The following is an 11,890-nucleotide window of genomic DNA, read 5'->3' as shown; positions in this document are numbered from 1 at the left end:
TACATCAAAAAAAAATTGTCTAAGATTGAGATGCAAACCAGATTACATAGCTTGCAAATGGTTCTTTGATCTAAACAACGAGACATTTTACTGTATTCTGGATGTTAGTAAATTTACAGCCAACTCATGTATCAATAATGATACCCAAACTATGTCCTTGATAGGGATCATAATGGCTTACTGCATTTAGATATGAGTCTAGCTGTCCAACATGAAATTCATCATATGGTATAGTATCCATATTAGAATAAAGACATAATTAGAAACATAAGACATAGGACCCAGATGGTTACTTTAAGTTTTGGAAGTAATTGTTTTGATAAAATTATTATTAATAATAATTAATCACTTAAAAAAGTTTCATACAAACGAATTATATGGTGTCTGACATTATCCATGGTTCTGATGAGCCATAATATCATATGATAGGGATTTGATAATGTATGAGCTTTCGATGATTATACGAGGATATTAGACAGATAGGGACTGATTTTCAATATAAAGCTTGTGCAAGAACAGAGACTAATTTCATATCGACTTACTAAGGTTAGTAGTATGATATATGCTCCATATCTTCATACCAGACTATGTTGCTAATATGTGACAATAGTGTATCTATCGGAAAAAAATGCATTAATTGGTGAGAGCTGATATGAGTTGACCTATTCTAGTAGCATATCTAGTATGTACCATTTATTTTTAGGTTAATTGGATGAAGATACCTCCTCCAACCGTTGGAGTTGTAAATATGAGTACTTCCTCCTTGGGTCAGAGACGCTCAACGTAGATGTCTTTATGGGAATGACTATAAAAGGAAAACAAAAGATTCTAAGTCATCCATAATGGTATAGCAAAATGGTCAATTGTATGCTTAAAAGTGATCACTACCATGCATCAAATACATACCAAGAGAGATGGCGTTGGAGGAATTGAGTATGATACAATCTCTGTGCTCCTTGATAAAAATCTTTTAACAAAAAGATAATAGGTAGGCTGGATGTGCATGCATGAGAGGCATGAACAAAGGATGTATATAAAGAAAAAGGTTGAAAAAAGAGAGAGCGAAAAAAGAAAACTTGGCCACAGTAAACGGCTGGATCCAGAGCGGGCATGCCAGGTCAGATCTGTACCTACTAATCTGAAATGTTTGCCACTTGTGGAAGAGTTTGATTCATTCCGAGCCTCGCATGTGCTTCGGGGGGCGAACAATGCTGCAGACTGGGTCGCCTCCTTTGCAGCACATCACTCCGGAATCGTCTTATAGAAATTTCTGATCACGTGCCGTAGGCACTAGAGTATGTTTTGTATTATGATTGTTTTGGGCGTACTCACAGCCTAGTGTAGTGTGAACGCCATTGCACCAAAAAATTATCCCTGGTGCATTTTGATGCCATGACATTTGGCATCAGAAGATCTAGACACCAAACCTCTAAAACCAGAGCACCCAAGGTGGGCAAAATAAAGGCCATATGCAGTGTGCATGCCTTGGGTGATGATCAAGACTTCAGGAATGCAGTAGATGACATCAAAAAATGGGGTGTCTACGGCATAAAGACACCATATGTTATACATGGTTTAATTAAGTATATGACCAATCACACTATTTGCTCTATCTTGGCAAGTCACCCTTAAAATGACTGCATAAGTCATACATTTGTTATGAATACTTCATCAGAGAGCACCTAGAACAACTTAGCATATAATGCCCAATCAGACTGACTCATATCTGAATGATCAAATTAATGAAAAAATAATCTGAAAAACAGCATCAACCAAGATTTTCTTGAGAAAAAAAGAAAGAAATTAGCAACATCAAATTCAGCATACAACGGCTTGAGAAGCACAGATGTACCCCATTTTACCATAAAATAATTATATAAAAGCGGGCATTAAGCACCTCTTAGTTTTAGTACTTCTATTGTATTTCCTCGAGTTATTCTATAGATTCATCAATGAATGATGATCTTAATCAAAAGAAAGAAAATAAGGATAAAGTAAAGACCATAGCTTCACTTAACTGCGGTGCCTGATGGAGAACCACAAAATTTCTCATTCATCTGGTGTCTATCGTACAACAATCTTTCTAAATGTTTACCAGGCAAACATGCGATCCCCCTCCCTTTCCCCATGTGCATTTAATAAAATTGGCATCATATCTTGGCAGGATCATATGGCTGCGTCTAAGGTTAACATGTGACAGTTAATGTGCTGTCAGCAGTGAAGCATACATAAGATTAACTTTTATAATGATCGGAAGAAAATACCCACAGCAAACTGAGGACCAAAACTTTAGTTCATAAGTTCAGCTCATTCAATGAACACCTGAATCCTATCTCCCATTGCATCATTAAAATCTAGCAGTATCTTCCCACTTTGAGGGCCATCACCCGCTTCTATAGAGGCATCCTCTAACATTTCGATGATATTAACACCTCCCAAGCCTGTTGAACAGAAATATTGTCATCGAGTTCTGGCATTTCCAAAAATTATTTTTCTGGAACAGTATTGGATCAAGATTATGATACCTGGTATTATTCTTGACATTCCTTCTAAGAACCCGGCCTGTTGTAAAACAGCAAATCATCAATTGTTCTAACAAAATTAATCACATGACTGCTTATTTGAAGCATGTAATTATTTCGATGAATGCTCATGCTGGAAATTGTGCAAATGTATGCAGTTTCTGCCAGTTAAGATGACAAGGATGTCAGTTTTGATGGCACATAGATGAATCGAATTTAATTTGTTAAGTTTTGGGATTGTATTGACACATAACTACTGGATTCTTTAGAAAAGAGAATTCAGGAATCTATCATGTCTGCATGACTACAGGGAAGTCTACACGTATAAATACATGGACAATGTAGAAGAATGGCCTAGTGCACAAGGCTCCTGCTATTGCAAGGTATGAGAGTTGAATGTATGCAGCCTTGCCCCCATATATAAAGAGGTTATTTCCGTGTTTCAAACCTGTGACCTCTAAGTCATAATGCATCAAGGCTCACCCTCGAAAACCGAAGGATACACTAGAAAACATGCAGATAGATTATGGACAATCCATTGAGAAAATGGTCCCCATAGATTACATTAAAAGAAACATGCTGATTGGATAAATTTTAATCCAACTTATCCGCAAGGTTTAGAGACTTTAAGATGGGTGTATCATCGATGGCTGCTTCATGATGAAAAACTTCTCTCTTTAAAGTTCTATTTAGATCAAATGATTCCTCAACATCTTGAATGATCTCCTCAAATGTACCTTTGAATTTATCATTATCATCGAGGCAATCCTATAAAAAGTCATTATCAACAAAAAAATAAATTCATGTATTCTATATCTCCTCCTATCTGTGTTGGAATTTTCACATATAAGGTGGAGCAAAAGCCAATTCTATCACCTCCATGGTTTAGGAAGATGATCAGCCCAGAAATAAAAATCCTTTTTAGCTTAATTGCTGCAGTCTGTAAAACTATGTCATGTCATCATGTCATTGCCAGTTCTCAATTTCATAAATTTGAAAATGAAGAATGAATCAGACATAAACAGTAAATTCACTTTGGTGAACAAATTCACTTTGATACCAAATAATGCATGGACAATGTAATACTGAATAAATTCAACATAGAACTAAAAGATTACTTCTACTTATGTGATGTTCTGATACATGCATGAACTGCCGAAATATAAAAATTTCATGCATGGATCTGGAGCATAATTAAATGGATGTGTTAAAAGCAAGAAAACATGACATGTCACTCAGAAGCCAAAGAAGGCCAAGGTATTCAAGCAAGTGCTCCGTTTTTTCTTACTTATTAGAAAGTAAAAAAAAAACACTTACAGGAATTCTGACATCGAGCTTTTCAAGTCCATTCCTTCCAGTGATTTTCAGTCTCAGTGTACGAGACCATATTCCAGACATACGATCTCTCGAATCACCTGAACTGAAGTTGTCATACACGTATGGGGCTAGCACTTCAACAACAGGATCACTTGGCCTGTCTTCTCTCTGTTCAGGATATTCTTGAGTTGTTGGCCTTGTACTGGTAGCAGGAGAATAGCCTATATTTGAAAAGAGCACAGGTTAGCAGATTTGGACAGTCAGCACATGAGAGTTCTAGCACTCACCTCTTCTGTATGATGGTTGAGGAGGAGGGATACTGTATCGCTTTTCTTCTTCATAATATTCATTGAAACCCAGTGTGTCCTTGATTTCTTCAAAAGATGGCAAGCTCCCAGGAGAAGGTACACGACCACCTTTTATGGCAGCAAGTGCATCCTAGAAATGAAAAGTTGTTTATTTTTTGACATATACTGAGCACTTTACATAATAAAAATCAGAAAGAGAAAATCATCCATCGAAGGCTTGAAGGAAATGGGCAAATCTTCCTTGCTATTCTGAAAAACATGCAGGGTGCTAGGGAGTTATTCCAAATGAATGGAGTCATAGTGATAAACTTTATCACAAACCAGATCCGAAAACTAGTCCAACCACAGCATTGAAGTTTCTGTTACCCCAGAAAATAAAGGTACCAGGAAGGCTCTTTTGGCTCATTTGCATTCTAGGCAGTCTGACTTCTAGTTTCCCAAGTCAGAAAACATATGTTATGTCATCATGGAGAAGAAACGTATGGTGGCAAGCTATGGAATTTCAAGGACATTATCTCCTGCATGTTAATAGATAAAAAATGTAGAGTTACTTGATTTCCAGTATATTGACCTGTCAAAATATCTTGATACTCCAATCAGTAAATTTCATTTATCAAAAGCTTTACATCCCATTCCAGTATGGATCCAGAAAAATTACTCCTTCCGCATTCCAACCTTTGTTATCAGTATTGCAGCAATATCACTAGCATTTTTTCTTTTCACAAAGTGAAATTAAAGTCATACTCCTTTTAAACCATATTACCTAGCTCGCATTAATAGCTGGCAGCAATATCATTAGCATTTTTTACCAGGCTCACATTAGTAGCTGGCCATTAACCATAACAACAGACATACCAATCGAAAAGATTAATTAAGTAAACAAGTTCACTACAACATACCTACACATGAAGAAGAGTGATATTGTAAAAGTTATAAAAGAATATCCATTTCACCAAGGGGCCCATGGATTCATTGACACATTTCCAAACGGATGTCCAGTTAAGTTCACATGAAGTTTGTTTAGGAAAAAAGAAGTGGAAAAGAAATACTTTTACTCAGAGGATTTAAACAGTCAAAGGAACCAATTAGTCTTCTTCCATACAACACTATTTACAATTAATTAATCCAGGTATCCAAGTTTTAGATACTCTAGATTATATGTTAAACAAGCACAAATTGCATGATCATGATCCATAAAGCATGCATAATCCAACCACCCATGGGTGATTAGCTTCAACTATTCATGAAAAGAATACTCCTTGACTGGATGAAAAGAAACTCTCCAAAAGCAATTTCACAGCTAGACTGGGCTTTATGCTTGCTTCATTAGAGTAAACCAAATCTCACATAAAACATAACTCAATTAAAAAAACAATTTTTTTTAGCTCCTAGTTACTCAATATAAAAACTCTAGCTACATTAAACTAATGTCATTAAATTAAAATTGATATAGGTTTTCCACACTGCTCGAAATGGAAAATCTGGATAAAACTTGTATTCAGACGTGGTTCAGGACTGCTTACCAGAAATACATAAAAACAAACAGAATGTTAAAAGACCACCAATAAATCACTTTTTTTTTGGAGCTGCTGGTAAACTAAGACCAAAACAGAAGCAACAAGAACCAAAAAAATAATGAAAAAGAATTATAAATTTTAGAATATAAAAAAGGTGCGCATCTAAATTTGTAAAAATGAAGAATAATGAGAACAACACTAGCATGAATTTGCAACCTATAGCATTGCCTTGTTCTATTTTGGATCTAATCAATTTCTAACTCAAATTAAATTCTGGGAACAAAATAATTATGTATAGATCAAAAGGGACAGACCTCCATTGCTCGGATCGATACTCCAATTAAGGATAGTGGATAGCTCACAATTTTAAAACCAATTTCCTCCAGTTCAATAGGGTTCAAAATGGGAGTTTTGCCTCCACCTTCAAGCATGTTGGCCTGCACAACATGATAAGAATACTTAACAATGAGAATATCTTAACAGTTAAACATTTCATATTAATTTTGTTTGGTCTAATAGATTCAAACGAGTCACCAGAAGATACTAGCAACGCACAATACAGAAAAGAAATATATAAGTTCCTTTTCAAAAGGAAACATAACAGAGATCGTTGAAGAAATTGTAATAGTCATGCCAAAACCTGGGAGTGAGGTAAAAATAGTTAAGTTCTATCTGTAGACCTGCCAAATGCCTAGTTTCCACAGATGCAACAAAAATATCTGTTTTGATATCTGGCATTGCAAGTCCTTCTCTCCATGAACTTTTTCTGCACAGAAATCTGAAAATTCTATGGATTTTATATTAATTTTTAGAGCTGCTATCTGTTTTGGATCCCTGCTGATCGCAGGATTCATTTGCCAGATCAGATCTACATCAAGTACACTACTAACTTACTGATCAAAATTGGAAACTAAATAGCTAAACTGGGAGTATGCAACAACTTCTAAGATCTGAACTCTGAAGAGAAATAAAAGATTTGTCAAACAGATTGCTTATCTCACAAGCACTAAGCTAAAACTCGCCTTTGTAGCGACTATGGTTCCAAATTAGGCACTGCAAAGCAATAATTCTGTACTCTGAAATAACATAAGAGGGTTTTTCGTAAAAGCCCCACAAACTAAAGTAATAGACATCGTAATATTGTAAGTTACTCCAACAGTGATAGCGCAAGATCACCATAACATCAGAAGTCTATTACAGGATATTTCAACTTTTTATGGCCATGATTAGCTGGGAAAGGAAAGGAAATTTACAGGAATGTTGTGCTAAGGTCAACTGTCAAGTCAGAATACAAGTTCACGGGCCAGAATGCTTAGCAGTTAGTGTCAATGAGATCTTTTATGTAGGAAATAGGCTTCAAAATCAGCTACTTACTGAAAATATTTTTTAATTAAGCTGGTTGTGAATTTCAGTGCTAACACTCCAAACTTTTCATGAACATAGCATATGATGACAAAGTATTATTTTTGTTTGGAGACTTAACTGATTCTGAAGATCAATTTGGACATATCTTCCAAAACGCTGTCAAACAATAAAAATCTCCTCTATATTTGAGTCCTCTCTCACCCTCTCTCCATCCTCTTCCCTCCCCTCCCCCCCTTCTATCTTTTAATCTTTTTATGGTTTTCTGTCTGATTTCTCCGCATGAAGCCAGCATCGCTTTGAAAGATTCTTGGTCATGGGCTGCCCAACCCTGCAACTCCATTATCTTTCACCTTAAGTTCATCGACACATGCAGGACTCTAGATTCACATAAGTTTTTGGAAGCTTAATAAAACATTGTCGACCCTTTTCCTATCAGCTAAAGCTTTAAGAATCAATTAATAAGTTAATATGGTATCAGAGTTCAGGTTTGCTGAAGGTCATGAGTTTGAATTCCCTCTATGACAATTATTTATTGAATCAGTCCAGTTATTATCTGGACTTGTTCTAGTCCTTGTGGTTACTACCTTGACTTATTTCAGCCATTGTTGTCCCTCCACGTATGTCGTCTGAGCTGCATGAGTGTTAAGCCCAATGTAACATTGTTGATCCTTTCTCTATCAGCTTAAGCTTTTGGGGTCAATCGGTAAGTTAACATTTATTTCAAGCTAGCATGGTAAAACTTTATTCACTAGATTGAGCAGATCGGTAACCATATGTAAGTATCATGTTTGGATCACTAAATTTTAACTGGTCCCTGTTTATTGGATAGAAATAATTTATGTTATCTTTATTTGGGTGACACAGTTATTTTGGCTGACCACTTTGTAGGTCTAAATTACATCACCAGCCACCTAGGGATACTTAGTCAGCCTAGCTAGTATCTCTGCTTTGACAATAGGAAAAGGGGGCACAATTTATTAGTTACATCCATGCACTACTCTCCTTTTATCACTTATCCTTCTATCTTTCTCCTTTTCTTTTCATTCTCTGCCTCTTCTGTTTGTAACGCTTTAAGGGCTTGTTTTGATTGCTGTTTCAGTTTTTGCCTTATGGTTGTTGTTCCTTTTTAAGTAAGAAAGACAGATTAGGTCATTAAGACCTTTTGATTGCAACAAATCTGGTTCTCAACAAACGCAAGCCAGAAATAACCTGGAAGACATCACAACCTATATATAGATCCACTCATGAAGACAGAGCTTCCTTAAAATATTCTGACCTATTTTTTTGTTATTTTTGAGAGTTTCAAACCAACACCAAAGTCTAAAACTAAAATGTAGAACTGCCACATATTTGATGCCTGACTTTTGATGGTTGTCTGTCGGTTTCTTTTAGCCCATTGTCCTTAAAATGAAGGCTCCAACTTGTGCCAAGCCCAATAAGTTCTAATGTAATAGTTAAAATTATGGTGGGAGAAGCATCTTTCTCTCATCTGATTCAGCATATTTTTGTGCCAAAATGCTGCTTTCCAAGATTGACAACCCTAGTCTTACATCAAACTATTATACACTTCATTATTTCCACATTTAAGAGCAGTCTTTTTTTTTCTCTTTTCAAAATGTCCATTCAAGAACTCCAAAAAAATTTAATTTATAGATTGGGGCTGACAAGACTGCTGTGCACTGACCTACGGAGCATATAGTAATAGCACTATGTTGTGGCCCTTAGCTTTTATTCTATCAATGATTAACAACTGCAACATTTCTTTTTGTAACTTAACTTTCAACATTATTCTTAGACTCATAGTTTTGTCACATCAGCCTCCTCACAACCAGAATCAGCTTCTCTTTGATATCTTCACAGTTCAAGCTAAATATTAAGAAAAGTTAGAAATACGGCTTATTTATGGCATCATTAATATGTATAGAGCAGTTCGAGATGTTATAATGAGGTCCTTTATATACATTATATTTGTGAGCATGCATTTACATAGCACTCAAACAAGGAGCAGATTATCATGCATCATGCTTGTGCTGGTTAGGACTCATAAACTAGTCTTGCCAACACTCGGCATGCACCACCAACAGAAGTGAAGCAATGATAGTACAGTGTAAGCTCATATAACATAGTTATCATGCAGCACCTTTGTAGATTGTGCTGCTTTTAAGGTTTTATGGCAGATTTTCAGTTCATATCTGATCAGCAATAACCCTTCTAGAGACAGTGAGAAGGCAGTAGAAGAAAGGGAGAAAGAAAAAGAAGGGCAAACTGAAGCTTTAGAGGAGAAAAAAGTGTATGCTCATCAATCGGAGCAAAAACTCAAATGCATGTCATAGTGTCTCTACAGCAACATAAAAACTAAAAGGAACTGAGCAAACAACATATAAGAAATCTCAGAGTTATCATTTTTAGCCTCCTACATATTGTGGGACAGAGAAGGACAGGTGAAGAGCATCTAAATACCTATGGGAGATAAAACGCACATATCTTTCTTTACATCTCTCTTTCATCTAGTTTCCTATTGGCTGGTCCTTGATAGGGCCCACAATTGATTCACTGGTGACATAGCGTTGTAGCTTAAGTTCCAAGTCATTGGAGTAATCTACACCTCCCAACTTAAGATTAGATCATCTGATTTCTGCTGTACGAAAAACATGGCACTACAACTGAAAATAAAAGCTTCAATATTCAAAGCATGGTACACCCTACAAGTCGGAACCGGTGCGTACCGGGCATACCATACCATTCTGGTATTGAAATCAATATACGGTACGGAGAGCATACCAAGCATTAGTATGCCAAGCAGACACCCGTATTAGGCATACCGACACTGTACCAAGATGTTACCAATACGAGATCCGGCACTGAGATGGCAAACCTTGATTCAATGCAAAGCTAAATTGAACATGTCAATCATCAACAGTCCACATAATTGAGCTTTTATTGATTTTTAAGCTTTGGCTTGATGTGGGTTGCCGAGTTTTCTACTAAGCCAACATGTCCAACCTATTAATTGGGCCCTTAAATTCTCATGATAAAGAATAAGGAAAAAATAACATGGAAGAGCTCTAAACCATCCAGAATATATGGTCAAGCACATGCCTAAATTGGAAAATAGGGTACAACCCATAACACTACATAATAACCTGTATGAATGGATCGAAGAAATACATAGCACGACGCATTGATACAGGCTGAGATGCAGAATAAAAATATAATACTTGTGCGCCATGCTAATAAAATATTGGCACAGTATGTATTAGAGACATGATACAGTATCTAGGGACAATATAAACTGGCTCAAATGCGAAGTGAATGATTGACGGTTGATGTCAAGCTCAATGGCACTCATATGAGAAAAGGCAAACTATGAAATAGAGAATGAGAATTGACAGTTAGAACAAAGAAAACTAAGTGAAAACCGACACATCAAAACTGATTACTGCTAGTGGAAAAAACTGAATTGGTCAAGATTATGCTAAAAATAGCATATCTTAAGCCCATACCAGATCTTCAGCTTTTCCTTTTCATTTTTTCCCCTCTCTTTTGGTGAAGGAAGGGGGCTCAACCCTAGATTATAATCTTAAGAAACGGCATCTGCAGACTGGCATCCACCAGCTGGGTCAGAGTAGCTGGAAAGGAAGAACTCCAGGAGACAGGCTCAACAGTGGAGGTAGCTTCAGAATTGGCCACTCAATCTGCAGACTGATTACCTTCACAGAAGACGTGAGACATCTATATTTCCTTCAGGCTATGGACAAGTTGAAGCACATCAATCTCAATAGCAGTCATATGAGAAAAGGCAAACTATGAAATAGAGAGTGAGAATTGACAGTTAGAACAAAGAAAACTGAGTGAAAACCGACACATCAAAACTTATGACTGCTAGTGGAAAAAACTGAATTGGTTAAGATTATGCTAAAAATAGCATATCTTAAGCCCATACCAGATCTTTAGCTTTTCCTTTTCATTTTTTCCCCTCTCTTTTGGTGAAGGAAGGGGGCTCAACCCTAGATTACAATCTTAAGAAACAGCATCTGCAGACTGGCATCCACCAGCTGGGTCAGATTAGCTGGAAAGGAAGAACTCCAGGAAACAGGCTCAACAGTGGAGGTAGCTCCAGAATTGGCCACTTAATCTGCAGGTTGATTACCTTCACAGAAGACGTGAGACATCTGTATTTCCTTCAGGCTATGGACAAGTTGAAGCACATCAATCTTACACGGATGGTAAGCTGGAAAGTCCTTGGTGATCTTTAGCTTTTAAATATTCATGATTGTTACATTACTAAAAATATGTGCCTTGTGTTTTCAAAGATAAAAATTCTGATCATATTATCATGCAATGATCATACAGATGCACACATGTTTGGATTTTGTTAACACCACCAGGTTTCTCTTTATATTAAAAGGTTAATCAGATTATATGCAAACAAAGATTACCATTTTTGGAAGCAAAGGGGTAATCTCGCAAAATGCCCTCATCTCTTCTCTTGAAGCAAGCGCATCAATAAAAAGAACATCTGCCCCAGCATCAGCAAAGGCTCTTGATCGCCATAGTGATTCCTCGAAAGATGCTGCTTGGCGAGAATCAGTTCGTGCCACAATCACAATGTCAGAGCCACTTTCCTTCCGTGCATCAATAGCCGCCTTTACGCGCATCACAGACTCCTCCCTTGAGACCACTTTCCGTCCTTGAGTATGGCCACATGCTTTTGGTGATACCTTTACAACAGCAACTATCAAAAATTATAATAAAAGTTGAAGCAAAAGACTGGATTATCATATAAGCCAGTAAGGATTTTAGGGGCATGCTAGAAGGCTGTCCATTACATGAGTGACTACTTATGGAAATAGAAAGGTAG

General features: G+C 36.7%; 1 protein-coding gene across 2 annotated transcripts in view; it reads right to left on the bottom strand.

The window, feature by feature from the left end:
• Nucleotides 1-814: 814 nt before the first annotated feature.
• Nucleotides 815-11,890, bottom strand: part of LOC103716226 (2,3-dimethylmalate lyase) — a 12,823-nt gene continuing 1,747 nt past the window's right edge. Inside the window, exons 3-9 of one of the 2 annotated variants that reach the window (XM_017844978.3) lie at nucleotides 11,469-11,750; nucleotides 5,979-6,101; nucleotides 4,127-4,277; nucleotides 3,840-4,060; nucleotides 2,526-2,562; nucleotides 2,269-2,441; nucleotides 815-1,218 (exon numbers count right to left, since the gene is read on the bottom strand). In XM_017844978.3, coding sequence (XP_017700467.2) covers nucleotides 2,308-2,441; nucleotides 2,526-2,562; nucleotides 3,840-4,060; nucleotides 4,127-4,277; nucleotides 5,979-6,101; nucleotides 11,469-11,750 — 948 coding nt within the window. In that variant the 3' untranslated portion in view covers nucleotides 815-1,218; nucleotides 2,269-2,307. Of the gene's footprint in view, nucleotides 1,219-2,008; nucleotides 2,442-2,525; nucleotides 2,563-3,839; nucleotides 4,061-4,126; nucleotides 4,278-5,978; nucleotides 6,102-11,468; nucleotides 11,751-11,890 lie in introns of those variants that run through there. The other variant, XM_008804137.3, reaches the window with a different exon arrangement.

The sequence above is a fragment of the Phoenix dactylifera genome, unplaced genomic scaffold (assembly GCF_009389715.1).
Source record: "Phoenix dactylifera cultivar Barhee BC4 unplaced genomic scaffold, palm_55x_up_171113_PBpolish2nd_filt_p 000526F, whole genome shotgun sequence".
In the NCBI taxonomy this organism is placed as follows: Eukaryota; Viridiplantae; Streptophyta; class Magnoliopsida; order Arecales; family Arecaceae; genus Phoenix; species Phoenix dactylifera.
Note: the sequence above shows the minus strand (reverse complement) of the source record. Positions and strands in the feature narration are given on the sequence as shown.